This window comes from Meleagris gallopavo, chromosome 2, assembly GCF_000146605.3.
Source record: "Meleagris gallopavo isolate NT-WF06-2002-E0010 breed Aviagen turkey brand Nicholas breeding stock chromosome 2, Turkey_5.1, whole genome shotgun sequence".
Lineage (NCBI taxonomy): Eukaryota > Metazoa > Chordata > Aves > Galliformes > Phasianidae > Meleagris > Meleagris gallopavo.
Genome location: NC_015012.2, coordinates 88,577,444 through 88,596,655, shown reverse-complemented (window position 1 = coordinate 88,596,655; position 19,212 = coordinate 88,577,444). Strand labels below are relative to the sequence as shown.

The following is a 19,212-nucleotide window of genomic DNA, read 5'->3' as shown; positions in this document are numbered from 1 at the left end:
TAATTGAAAGATCTTGGCAGTTGTATGGGGGAAAATCTGTTCTATTATTGAAAGACTTTGTTTGGTTTAACTACGCGCAGGGTAGAGGCTTTCCGTGACGCAGCATCTGCTATGGAACAAGAAAAAGAAACCCTGCTAGAAATGATCCACAACATACAGAACAGCCAGGACATGAGGCACATCAGCGAAGGTGAGAAGCTGCTTTGCCATCCCCTCCTGACTGCCCTAAAAACAGAACAGCAAGGGGAGCTGCTCCAGTGCTAAAGGCACCATACTGGAGCTGGCTGAGTATACCAGAGGGCCTTCCCTCACTCTGAGGTCCCCTTTTCCTTTTTGTTAATGGCCCCTAACTGCATCTGATAGGCAAAATAACTCTTCCAGCTGTGGCCTTTCATGGTGCTGTATATTTATACTCTTCCTCACAGTGGCATTGAGGGTTCATCCCTCATGTGCCTGCTTTCATAATGATTAATGCTTCCTGATATGATGCTTTGCTTTAATGTGACAGAGCAAGCACTGTATCAGCAGTGGAAGAACATTGCTTATACCTTTCGTAAAGTTTACAACCTAATTTCACATCAAAAGACACCAGCCCCTGTGACATGGGTGGGACTCAGGCAGATAGATTTAAAAACTCTGGCCCCTGGAAATCTCACTGATTGTCGCTTCTTAAAAAAAAGAAACAACAGACAGCCATGTTGGAAAATGGTAGCACTTTGCTTGTCTCAGTGATGTCATTGGCACGGGAAGATGTTAGCCAATAACGTAGGATACCTTCTGCTTTTGCTTTAGGTGAGAGAGAAGAACTTAACCTGACCGCCAACCGCCTGATGGGCCGAACCCTCACTGTGGAGGTTTCAGTCGAAACCATCCGGAACGCCCAGCAGCAGGAGTCCCTCCTGCACGCCACCAAGATGATCGATGAAATTGTCAACAAGCTCCTGGATGATTTGGAAGACGCCAAAATCCGCTTACTGTCACTTTATGGTGCGTGCACGTCTGACGTGCCGGCGGGACCCATCGATCAGAAATTTCAGTCCGTTGTCATTGGATGTGCTATTGAGGATCAGAAGAAGATCAAAAGAAGGCTAGAGACTCTGCTCCGAAACCTGGAGAATTCTGAGAAGTCCATCACGTTGCTGGAGCATCAGAAATCCTCTCTGCGGCAGTCTTGCAACACCAAACAGGATTAAAGTGCCTCGTAGCTACTTCTGGCAAACCACAGAGTGATCAAGTCTCCGTAAAAGCACACAGAAGCTAAGGAAGATCCCTGTTTACAAGTACACGCGCATATACACATACACATGCTCCACGGTATCTTGGATTGCAAGGTGCAGGCATTCTATGGGTTTCGGTAGCATTGGCATTTTATTTCAGCAATAAGGAATGCTATCATGAGTTCTTCTGTAGAGTTGATACTGCTCTGTTGCAAGTTGTAATGTGCTTCTGCTGAACTGTCAGAATCAATCAAAATCTTACCTGTCCTTCATTCTCCTCCTTTTTAAAAAAAAAAAACAACTACAGTTGTTTTGTCATATACTGAGTTACCAACTTTTCTCTGCTCTATACATAGTGTGTGAAATAGACTTTTGGGGAAAAAAAAGACAAATCATGGCAATAAACAACAGCAACAACAAATCAATAAACTGTATATTGTATTTTCATAAACAACACAATGTCTTACTCATTACGGCACTGTTCATCGTACTTAGAAGAGAACAACAACTCCTGTGTGTGTCCGAGGAGGCTCAGAGTCCCCACTGAGCAGCCTGTCATTCTGCTGTTAGTTCACTGAAGGGCAGCATTCTGGCAGGGGGGCTGCACTGCTCAGCCCTGACCTGATCTCCAACTGAAGCCCAGCTGTTGGTGCCGTGGGAGGGAAGAGCAGTGCAGGCAGCTGCAGCGCCCTGGGTGTGAGGAAACCTCCACACCTGAAGAAGCACCCTCACAGTGCCCAGCCAAGCTGGGAACTCACCTCAGGTCCCTGTGCACAGCCACCGAGCTCTGTGCCTCCAACCTGTGCTGTATGCATGGTGTGGGGACACCTACCCTGTCCTTTTGGAGCTTCCAGCACTGCAAGGGGATCGCTGCTGCCGCTCTTGGGCAGAAAGTGGCATTGAGGTGGGGACCTCCAAATGTCTTCAGCTATGAGACTGTGCCTACTTCCCAAAAATAATTATACCAATATACATGAAAGGTTCTCAGAAATTGCAACGTGGAATACTTAATGTTGAAAATAGCATAGTGGTATTTGGCATATTTTTTCAATTTTTATATATATATATATTTATGGCCATTATAGGGTATTCAGGAAAGCAGGTTTTTTTTCTCCTCTCTTACTGAAACCCTCTTCCCTGCATCAATTGCTACAAGTGTTTTTATAGTGCTCACTCACTGGTAAAACTGGCTAGCAAAGCCAAGCAACTCAAAACAAAGCGACTCAAGGACAAAATGAAGTCATCATCACCTCAGCACCTGAGGTGATAGTGTAGACTCAACTTATTTTGGCTTAAGATACTCGTTATTTTTTAAAATCATTTCTGATTTGCCTTCCACTTTCCCAAACCCTGTGTCATCTGTGCCACAGGAGGTCAGGAACACATCCACTATTGCTATAAGCAGACACGCCTCATCCATTACAGATCCCATGGTATGGAACAATCCAGGTTTAAAGCTGGCAGTACTGTCTGAAGTATCTCTTAGACAGCTGTAAGCCATGGCAAAAAACATCTGCTGTGCGTTCTGCTCCTTTCATACTGGCTCTCCAACATACATCCCTTTTAAAGTAACTTAAAGCAGCCAAACGTAGCTGGTAACACAAGTGATAGAAACCAAGAAGAAAATGTATTAAAGTTGTTATTTTTAAGGACTATCTGTTGTCAAAATGAAAGCAGTAAATGAGGCTCAGCAGGCATAAGACAACTGGGTGTAAGAAAGGCAGTGAAGCTGCCCTTTCTTTCCTGAGCACTCAAACGAGGCTGTGCTCTACCTTCCAGCATATGTCAGTCCTCAAAACAAGACTGAAAGCATCCGGCTGATGCTGGTGGTTACCTTGGGCCTGGTAGTAGAAGCTGCCCCAAGCAGCCACCTGGCTTCCAAAGCTGAGCACAGTGCTGTTGCACAGCACGCAAAAGCCCCACCTCAACATTGTGACAGCTTCGGTCTTCATGAGGCCTTCGCTTAACAGCAGGTGAGCACTCACCTCTGACCTCAAAACGCTCAGCACAAACAGGTGAGTTTTCTCACATTTCTGCTTCCCTAAAACTGCTAAACACACTAACACTGCTAAGTAATTCTTATTGGGGTGTTACGCAAGTAAATGGTTTCTGTGTGCTAAATTCCACGCAAGAGGAAGCAGCACTGTATTACTTTCCAGATTCCTGAGATACTTGGGAAAGAGGCAGACACAGATGCCACAAGTTTCTACTTTACTTTAGATGAAATTAAGCATGAAAAGCAATGCATTGGTTACCCTCTGCGCTCAGAAAATGCATCAGACCTATTAATAGGTTGCTAATTTAAGCCCTGTCATGATGTTAGCCAGATCAATTATGAAAACTAAAAAGTCCTCAGGGAGCAGAACAGAATCCATATTTTCTGTTCTGTGTGAATAAAAACAAGAGGTGGGAGCTCAGCAAATGTGTCTCGATTAGCTGGGGATGCCCACACTGTTCTGAGGAGGTGGGTGGGTGCCTGTGCCGTGTGCTCCCCTGGGTCCCAGCTGCTGGCAGTGTACAAAACAGACACGGGCACAGGTTTCTGGGCAGACACTGGTTGCACAACTGAGGGGTTACGACAATTTCTTGCTATTTAATACACTGACACTTTAATATGACCACGAAAACAGCGATGTGTAATCAGACCAAGCAGTACTCAGAGAAACATTTAAGTCACCCGATACAACAACCAGTGTCACTTACAGGAGCAGCAGAACTAACCTGTAGGAATTTTACAGGAACAGCATACACAGAATATTCATTTTTAAACATTTATTTTACCATTTGAGAATTTACTGTAAGATAGGTTGAGTTTTTTTCTAAAAATATAATACATTTACTTGAGTTTGTGAAGGTGATAAACACAGTTATGTACATATCTGCTTTAGCCATTTAGATCACGTGAACTTGCCAATAAGATTCAGTCATGTATTAGTAGCAGTGTGTCCTTATCTTTGCAACGAGAACAGCATTTCTCCTGGTCCAGATCTTTGGGTTTGTTTGTTTGTTTGTTTGAGCAACTTCAGGTGGTCGCTGAGCCGTCCTTGCGCCAGGAGAGGAAAAACCACTCACTCCACAAATTATTGATCAGTGTCACCCTCCTACCAGAAACCTGAGAGCAAGCTTAGCACAAGGGCTCACCTGGTCGGGAGGTGGCTCAGATGGATCTTGTCTTCAGCACGGAACTGAGAGTTTCTCATGTTTTACCACAGCACTTTTCATCTTGGTACTTCCTGCATTTCTTCTGCCATGAGTTTGATTACCTTTTAGGATGCTCCATTTAACAGTGAGAAGTACTTTCTTCAGTCAGATACTACTTGAGCATAAAAAAAAAGATACGTGCAATGGTCACTTCCTACCACAGGTATGGTGGTGGTGATGAAGTCGAGCTTCTTGGACCACTCTTGCTCTCTGTTTTGCATTCAGTTTGATTTCAGGAACTACAGCCTTAGCCAGAGGCTTGTGATTAGATTTAGGGACTTAAGTACCAAGCAGCAGGTTTGTTCATTTGATACATGACTGAATTCCTGCAAGAGGATCCGGCAGTGCAAGTAATTAATTCTGTTACTCATTAACTGGTAGCTATTAGCTCATTCACTGGTATTGTGCATGTACCCAGGCATAACCTCAAAGCCATACAGTGTGTTCAGCCACTCAATTCCCTTTAGAATAATGTACATCTACAGAAGTGATTCAAAGAAAAACATCAGATGTGCCCAACATTGAAAAAAATAAAGAGACTGATTTTACCAAAGTATAATAAAATTAATCAGGAAATTAGACTGACAGTAATTTAGTCATTTTTAATCACAAAGGGTAAAGGTCACCTTAAGTAATGCTGAAAATAAGAAAACTCCAGAATTATCTGAAGTGGAATATTTCTTTCTAAGTCAACCACACACACAAGCCCAAAAATCTTAATGTGCCCAATCTTACAACTCTCAGATTTGTTATTTCCAGCTGGAAATGCCTCCCTGGCACTGCTACTGTGCACCCAACGATGCTTCACTCAGCAGAACACCATTCACTGAATGGATATCATGTGGGAGCAGCAGATGCTTTAGTGTCGGGCCCTTTAGTGAATGCTTACTTCACTGAAGTTTTCTACTCACATTAGCTTTATCAACTAAAAGCAAAGAATTTTGTCGAGAGCTCAATAAGATATCCAACGAGCTGCTTAAGAGATGTCAATGGATATAACAGGAGTGCAATTAGCTCAGGCTGTAAGAACAAAACTTTGACTTGTGATAGGCACATGTGCACAGAGCACAGAACGCTGACCTACCGCAGGTGTCACAGAGGACCATATTCTCTTCCACCTCGTAGGCACAGAAGGGTGCTTAAAACATGGGGTTTTCGTGAGAACACTGAATGGAGAAGGGGGCAATGTTTGTAACTAAAATTATTCACACACAACAACATGAATGCCAGAAGTGTCAGCACGTCTCCTCATCCAGAAGTCAAACGGCTCTCCCACTGAGCAGTGACATGGATACATATGGACACCTGCCATGTGCAAGGCATCTGCTCCACATCTGTACACTAAAACTACAGGGATAAAAAGTACACTTGGAAGCAGTGCATATGCAGAGTAATCCCCAGAAAAAATGCTGATTTGGACAGTTTCCACCTCAGTCATACTGGAAATTAAGCACTGCAAATCGCAACAAAGAAGGAGCCACTTTAGCTTATGGTGGGAGTGAAATTAAAACTCCCTGTTGCCCAACACCTCAAATATGTATTCCTAGATTAAAGCATGCATATACTAAATTTCAGTGTATCCTATATTTAGCAAGTCTCTCTTCTATGAAAATTTCCATTGAGTTTTCACTCCTTGAAATAGCAGTTTATAGCAAAGGATCTTCAATACAAATGGCTTATGTAACCGTACAATGTCTGATGAATGATGTGTCATGGTACAAATGGTTGTTATACATAAAGACTCTTCAGTACTCTGTACAAAGTCGAACAAGGCAAGAAAAATGCTTCAGACATTTTGTGAGTTCACATGCTTTTTCAGGAAAAACAAATATAACGGTTAAACTACCAAACAGACAACGAAATGTAAAAGTTTTCATATTAAAAGCAGTTGACAAAATTCTTAATGCACACCTTCTGCCCTACATCCTGAAGCTGTAAGACGGCCCCATCACGTACAATCATAGGTCTTTTTGTTTCCATACCTTAAGTACCTTAAAACATTACGACAAGTAGGACTTGACTCCATTTATACATACGTACAATGATTAAATGCACTTGTTAAAAATAAAGGCATCTATCCAGGAGAGAATACAGGAAACATTCTGGTGAAGAACACATTTTGCTGCAACAGCAAAGGGTACTGAGCACCTACAGGACCGCCTTCTTGCCAGCAACTGGAGATGCTGTGGCAGCTTCCAGAGACACAAAGGTACTCGGTAGAAAGTCTAAGAGAGTAAACATCAAATACAGCGTTCAGAGATCTATAGTGTTTGTGCACAACTTGCCACCCACTTCTTTCCCAGCGGACAGTGGGACAAGAGTACATTGCAGTTCTCATACTCATTGACTTACAAATAAAATAAGTCAAGCTTCCTATACGAATTCACACAGTGAAAGTCCTTCCTCCAAAAATATACAGGATCAGTCAAGTCATTCTCACTCTCATACACTGTTTAAAAAACTATTAAAATTCTGATTTTTTTTCAAGCAGCATATTTTGCATTTGTCACTGGCAGGTTTGATATAGAAATCCTAGAAAGTTAAAATTATATAATACAATACAAAACCATGTAAACAAAATGGGTATTTCTAAAAGGCATGCATGCTCTTGTAGAGGATTAAAAAGTGTTTATTTTTGGTAAATAAGAGATATCTTGCTTAGCATTTTTAAAAGCACCGTAGTGATTTAGGAACCTAAACCCAAATATCTTTAATATAGATTTGGGCTCCTAAATGTCTAAATCAGTTCTATAAAATTACTTACGTACTTTGAAAATTGTTTTGCCATGTCTCCGATCTTGCAGAATTAGATTCTCTGTAAGCAGCAGCAACGTTAAGGAATGTCTCGTTACTGTAAATCAGTTATTAGCTGTGTGTTTTGGATCCTCTGCAACCTGGTTTGCAGGACTACGAGAAGTTTCTCCAAGGAAGATAAGTATTTTGTGACACCTTGCAAGTTCCTTTTTCATGGATGATAGAGGATACAGCAATCACACTTGGACAGGAATATGACTGTTCCATCTGGATATCTATTAGTGTCAAACCCTTATTTGATCAACCTGTTAAGACTGAGGAAAGCCAAACTTACGAAAACATCTGCAATGCAGCATTAGGTAAAAAGAAGGAGCATTTTTGGCACTGTCCATTTTTAAATCTAAGCGTTTAGGCCCAAGTTTAGCAAGTTCAACACACACAGCAGCAGCTGGGAAAGCCTCATCTGAAAGGTAACATTTTAAAAGGAAAAATTCTTGTGAAGATGCTATTTCATCATCGGTAGCTGACCTCCACGTATTGAATACACCTGAACTTAGCAAAAGTATTCATACCCAACATTTACATACATACCTGCACACACGTACATATAACAGGAGTATATTGAAATGACAGATCCACCAGAATCCACGCTAACAGAGAAAGGCATAATATATGATGTCTTCACTTTGCTCTTCTGCTAACTTCTTAGTGTCCTGGCTAACCACTGCTAACATTTCCTTTGAAATTTAGTTATGAAGTTGCTACTTTACCTTGGGCCGTAATGCTATGGTCTGTACCTACGTGTGCATATTATCTTTATGTTAAATGTGCTTCTCAATTCTGCAAAACCTAGTTCATAGCTCTATAAATAATTCCTTCAAAATGGAGAAGTTTGCTTAATAATTGTTAAAAAGTGCACGGGGCAGCCACGGTTCTGCGTTTTGCCACCAGGTGTCTCACTCTACACACCAAAAAACACCGCATCAGCAATTTTAGATAAATCCACCAAGCAAGGATCCCATAGGCACAAGATTTGCTAAAGCACTGGTAAAATACCTCTAAAGCTTTACTCTGCATTCAATTGCACAACTTGATCCAATTCATGGTTACTCTTCTCTTTTCCCTCCAAAAGCAGTCTAAGGTATGCTGCAGTTGCTAAAAAGACTTCTGCTTTTCTTGGTTCTCTGTTTGTTTGGTCTGAGGTTGATGATATCTCCACCGTTAATAGTGTCAGAATTCTGGTTGGGGTGACTCCCAATGGCTGTATTGAAAACACCTATAAAAAGTTGAAGGCAAGAAGAGCATTTGTATTTCTTCCCTCCCTGCACATTAACACCTAAGACGCACCAGTTACTAACTCATAGTTCATCTCAGAGGTATCTACAAAACAAAACAAAAAAACCCAAAACATTTACCTGTTTTTCTGGTCAATTTTGCAACTAAGTTTGAAGTAGAGCCAGGTGGTATGACTAGTCGGGCAGTATTTAAAGGTAGTATACAACACCTGTGTGTATATGTGTAATTCAAAGGGAGCACGTGCACTCATCCAAGTAAATGCATGCTACTAATTGCACGGCAACAAAATTATGCTTAGCTGAGTAATACAGAGAAACACAGCCATTTTAAAGTTAGAAACTGATGAGATAAAGCTATGGAAGAAAGACTGAATAAAAATGAAGTGATATAAAGAAAATAAATGAACGAATTCAGGCTTTGTTGAAGGGCTACAGAAGTTCGGTGTTGTTCTACTCAAGACAAAGTTTACAAAGACCTTTTTATTATGTGCCAGACTCTTTCATAGTGAGTCTCTTACCAAAATAAATGACACCGACACTAATTGCATTAAAGAAATCCAGCAAATACCCCTTCTCAAATCCTCAGACAACGTTTAAAAGAATTTAATAAAAGGACAGTAGCCAAACATTAGCTAGAAACTTCACTCAGCTATTCGGCGATCTTGTAACTGTGCGCTCACAAAGCTATTTTACAAAAGGAAAGGAGATGACAAATTAAGACAGGAAGGTAGTTACCAGACCCCAACCACCATATAACTCCTTAAGGCAACAGATGAGACCACAAACTTTGATGGCATAAAATATTGTCTGTGGAATTTTTTGTGTTTGTGTGCGTGTGATTTCTTACAGCATACATACCAATCTTGTTACTGCTTGTATGTACTAGTTCTGGTTCTTCAGCTGTTTGCTGCTTGAGCCTTTGAAGATATTTATCAGCCAAATACTTAAAAACTGGAATGGTAAAAAAAGGTACATCAGAGTGCACTTAAAAATAATACCTGTGTTAATAATATCACCCTCATATCAACTGTTGCTTGCTGACAAAAGCCCATTTCACAACCAGGTTTAACACAATCTAAGGGTTCTTCCTTGGCAGGCCCATGTACCTGGCCAGGACCCAAACGAGTCAATGTCAACCCAGATTTGAATATATGCATTACACAGGGAGACTTGGGAACTACTAAGGTACCACCAATAGGCAAATCGCTGCAACAGATTCTAATTTTAGTGCACTTCATTTTAATATACCTGAATTATGAAATAACAAATTATTTCTTAACTATTAACAATCAATCATAAATTAATCTGTTCAACAGTCTGTATGCTGTAATAACTGAACTTCTATATATGCACTTTTAAAAGCCCACTGCTCACTGACAGTCAGTAGGGCCAAGAAGCCCAAAAAACGTTGGCACTTCTAAATATTGAAGCTCTGCACCATTCATGAAATAGAAGGGAAAGACGTACACAAAGAAACAGCCATATCACAGTGATATCAAGCAACTGAAGGGATAAGAAGGATTGCCAACAGCATGCAAAAGCAAAAAGAGATACAGTGAAGGACAGGGCAGACACCACCTCTGTCGTGTCTCCTACCTTCGGTTACGTTGAGGTCCTCCTTCACAGACGCTCGGTAGAACCTTAACTTTAGCTTTTTTGCCAGTGCTTCTGCCTCTTCACTGCACAACAGAAAACAACTTCATGAATACTAATTTCTATCATTTGTCATCATAAATATTAATTTCTACCGTTTGTTCTTACAGACAAAACACTTTGTGTCAGAGTGAACGTGGTAACTTAGTAGGCTAAGAAGCTCAGTCAAAAAACAGCTGATTCTTAATTTCTTTGTGGTGTTTTACATGCAGTACTGTAAGGAACGAAAACAATTGCATTGCAGTGTTTATTGACTTTATTCCCAAGGGTCCTAAGGCAGGTGTCAGTGAAATAAAAAAGAAAGAGGCTGCAATTAACAAAGCACTACAACAGAACAATTACTACTGTAAAGTCAAAATAACCAAAAAGTGCTTCTTAATTTTTTTAAGAAAGCAGAAGAGTTATTTGTTTTCTGTAAAGGGAAAGGCAATTTGTGCTAAATTTTAAGGAAAAGGTGAGGAAACATGAGAACTTCACTAAGGGAAATCAAGAAAGATGGGGTTACTGAGGCAGAGGGTGCGTTCGGAGAACAAAACATGTGTGATGCACCAGAAATACAGGAGGAGTTCAAATGCAATTTTGCTTTTTGTTTGAAAAATCCTCAGTATTCTTTGCAGAAGGAGTAGAAGCTGACTTACATCATCAGTAAGAGCAAACAGAATAAAGAAAGTCAGCATAGGAAATGACAAAAAGAAGAATTAGTGTACACCTCTCAGGAAGATGGTAGAAATAACAAAAAGAGGAGAATGATGAATCATGCCATGTTTTCCAAAGGATATTATATTGTGGCAAATAAAAGTCAGCATTTGTTAAGCTGATTTTATGGCAGTAATGAAACTGAACATACATACAGAGGCAGAATGAACTGACAGTAAAATCTGTAAGTAAAAATATAACCAAGAAGCATCAGCAACAGTTAGTTTGAGAATATTAACAGATACAGATTTCTACAGTTACAACATTTGATAAAAATGAGCAATAAAAACAAACTGAAGGAAAGCAGAGCAAAGAATATTAAGATACATATTCAAACAGCTTGTTTCAAACCTCTTGACCATTTCAGCAGGCCTTCACTAATCAAAATGCACAGCAGTTCAACAGTAGAAGCAAGCTTTAGCAGGAGAGGAAGTTAATACAGTCTTACGATTTTTGGTTAGATAAAAAATAATCGTATCGTGGCACAAGGAAACTCTTAGTGCTTTTGTTCCATTTCTCAGGTTGATATTTCAGAAGAAGGAATGAAGCTAAGAGAAGTTCCTACCTGGGCAAACATCTGCCCAAGAAACTGCACTCCTGCAGGAAAACCAGCACCTGTGCTTCCAAGGCATGTCTGGATGCTGGGCTTTGGTTTGATAATCTACAGATCAGAAGTCTTCATCAGGAGCCCTGCTTGTGGCAGGGGGTTGAAACTAGATGATCATCATGGTCCTTTTCAACCCAGGCCATTCTATGACTCATTCTGTGACCTTCCACAGACTTTTTTAAAGCATTTGTATAGAGGAGCAGTACATTGTTCTTTAAAGGCAGGAGATAAAAATCTTACTTCTTTATACAAGAGTCATCCAGAAGATCAATCTTATTCTGCACAAGAACTGTGGGAATGTCTCCAACTTCAGTCATCACTTTTTCCTTCCAGGTAGGGATTGCTTTGAAGGACTCTCTGTCAGTTGTAGAAAACACAAGAACACAGGCCTGGGCTCCTAAAAGTACACAGACCGATTACAAATGCATAAAAAAATCAACAACCATGAAAACAAAACCATACTGAATGTATGTAAAGTATGAGAGGTTTCTCCACTAAAAGTCCACTTTTGCCACCAGCTTGTGATGAGCCAATGATTAGGAAACTCCTCAGATGAAAAGCACTAAGCTGCCATGTTATTTCCATCATTATGCCCAGACTCAGCTGCCCTTCAAACCATTTCCAACAAGGTGCACGTGTGCAGGGGAAGGAAGAAGAAAGGTTTTGGAAAAGACTGGAAAAAGAGAAAGAGAAATTTGCTTACTGCTCACTTTTTCAGCTTAAGTGGGTGCCAAAACAGCAAATATTATTCATTCTTCAATGTCTGTGAAGTGCAGTTCATGCTATTCTTTATGCTACAGTAATTTGGACTTGGAAAGTCAGAGACTTGAAATAACCCCGACTTGTCTATATTAATGGAAGTTTTCCTACATTCTTTGAACACTCACATGTCTTTAAGACCCTTCTGATTTTGTTTTATACAGAATGAAAACTACCCTCAGAATTCCAAATTAAGCTCTACCAGCAAACAGCAGCAATGCAGTCTTTCATAATCCTCTCTCTCTCATTACTTGTATTTTAAAATTCTGCTTGTTTTCCCTAGTGTTCACACCATATTCTAACCTGCTGCACTTCCACTGAAAACCCTGCAAAGTATCTGCAAATTATTTTTCCTTCCAAGGCTGGTTATTTTGTCACTACTGAATTCGCACATCATCTCACCATCAAGATTAATAAAGTCTCTCAAGCTCTTGGAGCTGCTGGAGATGGGAATGTTTGAAGGGCTCTCACCACCTGCAAGCATCTCCTTGCTCAGTTTTAAGACTAAGAAATCCACTGTGAAATTTCCACTCCAGGAACTTTTACTCCAGCTCTCTTTCCACTCATTCCTTCTGAATGCTAAAAAACACAGAAATAACTTGGCAATGAAGTTTAGAGAGAGAAGTCCTAGCACGTTTGTAAGTAAAAAGAGGGTGGCTTACAACATCATATCGCCTTGTTCAATTTATATGTAATGCTTCTACAGTGTAGTGGACAGGGACAGTAAAGATAATAGTCAGCTTGAACATACTGCTTTTTAAAAAGAATCATACAATGGTCTCTAATTAGAAGTCACTTTTGAGGCCTTCCAGACTCTGATATTTGAAGGTTTCTACCAAGAAGTTATTTCAACAAAGTGTCTTTCATAATCAAGAAGTATATTCGAGTGTCAACAATGGCAAATTATATACATGCATGTAATGGTGTACTTCCAAACTTCTGCTGGAGGTTTTGATCACTGGCTTGTAAGAAATGCCAGAATTTACTAATCCAATAATCCTGAAAAATACATATTTAAGAAGAGAATAAAAAAGATAATATGACTTCAGGTCTCAGCAAAAGGTGCTGCAGGACAGAGGCCTTACTAGGTCCATTCTTTTCATAGAATCACAGAATAGCCGGGGTTAGAAGGGATCTCAAGGATCACGAAACTCCAACCCCCTGCTGCAGGCAGGGCCACCAACCTCTGCATTTAATACTAGACCAGGCTGCCAGGGCCCCATCCAACCTGGCCTTGAACACCTCCGGGGATGGGGCATCCACAGCCTCTCTGGGCAGCCTGTTCCAGCACCTCACCACTCTCTCTGTAAAGAACTTAAATTTTCACTTTTCATCTTCCAAGAATACTGCTAAATACTCAATATTTTATTGATTTTCTTAAACAAGTTTAAGAAACTATAATATCCATGTAGGAGCTCCAAAAAAAAAAAAAGCCACAAAAAACAGGATTTAGGCATATAAACACCGTTCTATATTTAGTAAAAGGCAGCATTTAAGAGGGTCAATAACATTAGTATCTCACTGACCCACACAAAATGGAATCCTATACTACTTGAGAGATTGCATACAACAACAAACACCAGTAGCAAAGGCACAGGATAACATCAGGCAGAAACAGAACAGCTGAAACCAGCAGGTCTTCTGCAAATATTTTATATTAAAGTTCTTTTGGAAGAAACTGTTTTATAATTCTTTGTCAGGTACTAAGGAAAAAGGATACTGGATTTCTTTGTGTGTGATTACTGCTTTGACAATCCTCAGCTCATTATTTAAGAAGGTTCCAGCTGGCTGGAGTGACTGATCAGATAGCCATACCTAGACTAATTCAGAAAAAAAAATACCACTAGTACCAGCAACTCTACTTGATGCAAGTAGAGCAAAAGCCTGACAGCTGAGGGGCCTCAAAGATCCTCAGCAAACTGTATCATCCTCATAGACTGTGTAACCATATTTTCTCCTTTTATAACAATACACTGACTATATAATAGAAAACATATAAAGAAATTCCTTGCCATGGATAAACACGAGGATGAACACACAAGAATTTATATCTGGAACCTATTCGTTTCGCTCTTCTGTTCTTGCCCTTACTTACAAGCAGCTGCATAGCAGACTAACGAGTAAGATACAGCCCTTCCATCAAAAACCTAATAAGTGTCTGCTCAAGGCAGCAGTGGTAGTGTTTGGAGGAGGAGAATGCAAGCACTAAGAAGTCATCAGTACTACCTTGAAAGATCTGTAGTGTGAACACAACGCATGGTGCTGCTAATGACAGCCACTTGTGTATTTGCTTAGCATATAAATGAAGCACCAACCTGCTGAGAGAATCCATGGTTCACACAGGACACAAAAAAGTATAACTTGTGAGAAGATGCATGAATACAGCACAAAATAGAAAAACATACAAAGCTTCCTTCAACTCTTTCAATTTAGGTTTTTGGGCAGTTTGAGTCCTCGCACGGTATGATCATAGGTATGCAGCAGTGCTGGCTGCACATCATTACCTGGACATGAAAACCACGTGACAGATCTGGTGTCAGCTCTAAATTTATTTCTCTGCTAGGCTGAATGAATTCAGTCCTTGGACAAGGGCTCGGAAACAGACCCTGAAGCATTTATTGTGTTGTCATGGATAAGCACATGATCCCTGAAGAACTGACAATGCACAACATTCCAGGAGAGTATGTAACCCTCACTGTAATGATAGCAGTCAGTGGGACAGAAATCTGAAGGAGATGCAGACCTTGGAGTAACAGCCAACACTTGCTCTATCTCCCTTAGAGGCATCCTCCCCTTATCAGCAATAGAATGCACCAAAATCCTTGTGCTTATAAACTTGATCTTTTGGTTTATAATACTGTGCTTGCAGATCTGTTGCTAAATAGAAATTCCATTCCAGCTTCATAAAATTTCCCTTGACCTTCAAAGTGTAGTGCAGAATAGTCACTGCATCTAACAGCTCTGCAGAGTTAAGATATCCATCACGTAATTTGCAACATGTATCCACAGGATGACTACACTCTGCTCCACAACAGCCTCCTCAGTACAAAAATCTCAAAGGCAGAGTTCTACCTGCACCGTGAGTCATTAGCAAGACATCAAGATCCCCAGGCAGATTATTTCTTAAACCACCAGTTTTGAAGCTAAGGGAGGAGATTGATACTCCATACTTTAGCGTCACTGCCAGTCATTAGGAGAAAAATGCTTTGGCTTGAAACAAGCGATAAAGAAGCTCAAAGATAATCAAGTCCTATCTTCTAAAATTTATACGCTAAACTTGTTAGCTGTAAAATAACAGAATGGTCTATTTTCACAGGAAGATAACAAGAAATAGATGTTTCTTTTACTGAAGAAATGGTAGCCAACAATTACAAGGGACAGCAAGAAATACTACTTTTTTAAAAAGTAGTTGTATGGGGCTGCTGAATCACGGCCTGAACCTTTGATTGATCACCTGAGGCGAGCAATGAGCCAGCCACGGGAGCACAGGTGAAGGCAATTCACCTGTGCTGCAGGAAGGGGTGGAGCCTGGCTCCACCTCTCCTAGACCCATTTAAGAGCTGACTGCCAGTGGGGAAGGATCTCTCTGGAGATCTGCTCCATCAGAGTTCATCTTGTGAGCTCAGGACAGGGTGAGTGACTTTCTCTCATTTCCTCCAATATAAATTATATTAGCCAAGCTCCTGTGTGTGTGTATATATATATATATACGCACCATCTGTATATCCATTGATTAAACAGTAGTTAATCAAAATTACCATGAAATACAAAAAGCTCAGAAAACTGTAGCACTCTAAAACATCAAGGCATAACTATCAGTCGCAACCTGAATTCCCAACCAAAGCTCCAGAACAACTGCCTTCAGTTATTTTAAGGGAGCATATTGGATCAAAAATAGGTCATCACATAAAACAAATTAAGTTCGACTTTGAGTTAGATTGTTTGAAATACTATGTAGGAGCTTCTGTACAGACATTTGTCTTGTTCTGGTCTGTGTTTTTTCAAAGGACAATATCGTATAAAGAGGCATTTCTTCATGGAGAGGATCTTACATGAAGGGGAAATACATTCACAAACTGAAAAAGGTGAGCTAAACATACTTTGCAAACACAATGAATTACTGAAATACTTAATCCAGAAATAAGAAAAAATCTTAAAGACATATTCCAAACCCAACCAACTACCAAACAGCAAACATCGTATTTTCACCTCTGTAGTAGGCCTTAGTTATCGCATCAAATTCCTCTTGACCTGCAGTGTCCCATAACATTAGCCTGACATCTTCATCATTAACTCTGAAATAAATGACATGGTTCTGCTATTAATACAAAGCAACTGGCATAAAAGCACTTCCATCTCTACAGTTAAAAATAATTTAATGTTAATTTAATATAGTAAAAACTTAGTATTGATGATGGTTCAACTCCATACTATACCATAGCAACTACAGTAGGTGTACATCTTTACTATACTATATAACATCTATACTATAACTATATAACTAAATATATTACTGTACTATAGTATTTTCCGTTGTATCAAACATAATCAGGTATTATCTGGTGATGTTAGATGGAGACTAAATCTATAGCATATTTAATTATTTTTCTGTTAGTTAATAAATTTGTGCAAATGTTTTATCATAAGCACTTCCACTTCAAATAACTAAATAGAGAAAATCTCAACAGATGGTAGAGCACACAAGAAACTAGTCAAAAATCTTAGAATAAGAGAGGTTCTAAATTTTAATTTTGATTTACAACTCTAAATCTGTAAGAGAAAATTGAGTTCATGTAATTTTTGACCACAGTTCAAAAGAAAAATTAGCTCCCTTGACTTAGCTTCAGAGACTGCAGGCCTTGTGTTTCATGTATCCGTCAATCTTACGATTACAAGAGAACAAAGAAATAGAGGGGAATGTAAAAATGCATAGCATGACATCTGTTTGATACATACTGGATTTGTCTTTCCAGGAAATCTACGCCAATAGTTTTCTTGTAGTCTTTCGTAAAGATCCCCTTGCAGTATCGCTGAATCATACTGGACTTCCCAACAGCTCCATTTCCTACCACTACCACCTTGATGGCCACCTCCATGTCCTCCTCTAACATCTCTGCAGCTCAGGTGACTCTCTGGCTTATTCACCAATTTATCAATCCTGTAAATAAAATAAATAGCTGCGTTCATAAAAATACTGTGAACAGAAGAAGAAAGATGATTTCACCTTTGGATTCACAAAGATCACAGAGTCACAGAACAGCTTGGGTTTGAAAAGACCTTAGAGACCATCTAGTTTCAAACTTGTGCTGTGGGCAGGGCAGCCCTCCACCAGCTCAGCTACCCAGTGCCCATCCAGCCTGACCCTGAGCACCTCCAGGGATGGGGCACCACAGCTCTCTGGGTAGCCCATGTCACCATCCTCTAAGTAAACAATTTCTTCCTAACATCTAATTCAAATTAAATTAGCTTAAAGCCTTTTCCCCTTGTCCTATTGCTATCAGGCTGTGTAAAAACGCTGGTCCCTCCTGCTTGTAAGCTCCCTTCAAGCACTGTCAGGCTGCACTCAGCCCTCCCCACAGCTCTTCTCCAGCCTCAACCAGCCCAGCTTCCTCAGCCTGACTGCACAGGAGAGCTGCTCCAGCCCTCCCATCGTTTCTGTGGCCTCCTCTGAACCCACTCCAACACCTTTTAAAAACAAGAACCTGCCCTAAAATGCTTCTTTTTAAAAACGTTTAAATCTTCACCCGATTGACGCTGGATGCACGCAGTTCTACACACAAGGCTCCCGCCCCACAACCGCAGGATCTCACCCCACACGCAGGGCTGCCCTGTTCTCCCTCCCGTTCCTTTCGTCCGTGCCCACCTGTACATTAACTAGAGACAGATCCAAACGGCTGAGGTACGCAGGCAAAGGTCACGGTGCAGGCAGGCAGGCACATCGGATCGAGAGAGGCTTATGTAAACCAGCACTTCTCGGTGGGAAGATGAAAACGTGAACACCGTCCCGGCTGCAGCCCGTGAAGTGCTCCCGCCCTAGCGCCTCTCCCGCCGGGTAACGCTTCCGTACCGTACCGCCGCGTTACCTCCCGCTGCGCTACACATCGCCGTCCGCTCGCTCAGGAAGAGCAGCCACCGCCCACCCAAGGAGCCCGGCTTCCCCGAGGAGCTCACGGGCACCCTCTGCCAGGGTTCGGTCCTGCCCCGCTCTCCCCCGACCCCACTCTCCCTCTCACCGACTCCTGGCGCGGCGGCGGCTCTGCCTCGGAGACGGCGAGGGAAGGAGGGATGGAGGGAGGCGGCGGAGGAAGGGAGGCGAGAGGAAACCGCTCGCTGGGGCCGACCCAACCCGGACGCACATCCCGGCTCCCCCGCCCGGAAACGCCGTCAGGACCGCGGTCCTGTCTGGGAGGTGCCCGCCCGCAGCTCCCGCCCCCGGCTCTGCTCGATGCTGGCAGCCCCCGCAGGACTGGGTGTCGGGGGCCTAGATCCGCACTGCACCGCCTGCCTCTGCCCCATCTCCTGAGGGGTCTGTCAGCATCAGGTCTACCCTCAGGCTCTCCTCTCTCAGGGTAATTATTGCAGGCAGATGGTGTTCGTGTGCATGGTGTTCTGGGTATTGTCTAGAACGCTTTCCATGTGCGTAAGACATTAGGACAGGGGAATGGTTTGGGTAGGAAAGGACCTCAAAGCCCACCCAGTGCCACCCCCCTGCTGTGGGCAGGGCAGTTCCCCCCACCAGCTCAGCTGCCCAGGGCCCACCCAGCCTGGCCCTGAGCACCTCCAGGGATGGGGCACCCACAGCTCTCTGGCTGGCTGTGCCACTGCCTCACTGCCCTTGTAGCACAGAACTTCTTCCTTATATCTAAACATACCCTCCTTCAGAATAAAGCCATTACCCCTTGTCCTATCGCTATATACCCTTGTAAGAAGTCTGTTTTGTGAAGCCATTGAATGTTATAAACTGTTAATGTGCATTGTTTTTCAAAACAAAAGTGTTAAAGGTTTTGTTCTGTATCTAAGGCATACTCCA

General features: G+C 41.6%; 2 protein-coding genes across 3 annotated transcripts; one reads left to right on the top strand and one right to left on the bottom strand.

Moving 5' to 3' along the window:
* Window positions 1-36: 36 nt before the first annotated feature.
* Window positions 37-1,671, top strand: BAG2 (BAG cochaperone 2). Its single transcript, XM_019613236.2, has 2 exons — window positions 37-190; window positions 793-1,671. Exons 1-2 carry the CDS (start codon window positions 112-114, stop codon window positions 1,191-1,193), a joined length of 480 nt encoding a protein of 159 aa, XP_019468781.1. The 5' UTR covers window positions 37-111; the 3' UTR covers window positions 1,194-1,671.
* Window positions 1,672-3,974: 2,303 nt separating this feature from the next.
* Window positions 3,975-18,570, bottom strand: RAB23 (RAB23, member RAS oncogene family). Of its 2 annotated transcripts, none has more exons than XM_003204430.4 (7): window positions 18,416-18,570; window positions 17,139-17,340; window positions 16,392-16,477; window positions 11,664-11,820; window positions 10,064-10,146; window positions 9,326-9,418; window positions 3,975-8,448 (listed from the first exon to the last, which is right to left on the bottom strand). In XM_003204430.4, the coding sequence occupies exons 2-7, from the start codon at window positions 17,291-17,293 to the stop codon at window positions 8,309-8,311; spliced, it is 714 nt and encodes a 237-aa protein (XP_003204478.1). In that variant the 5' UTR covers window positions 17,294-17,340; window positions 18,416-18,570; the 3' UTR covers window positions 3,975-8,308. The 2 variants fall into 2 exon arrangements, with proteins under 2 accessions (XP_003204478.1, XP_010706144.1); XM_010707842.3 differs by lacking the exon at window positions 18,416-18,570 and adding an exon at window positions 18,046-18,372.
* Window positions 18,571-19,212: the final 642 nt, after the last annotated feature.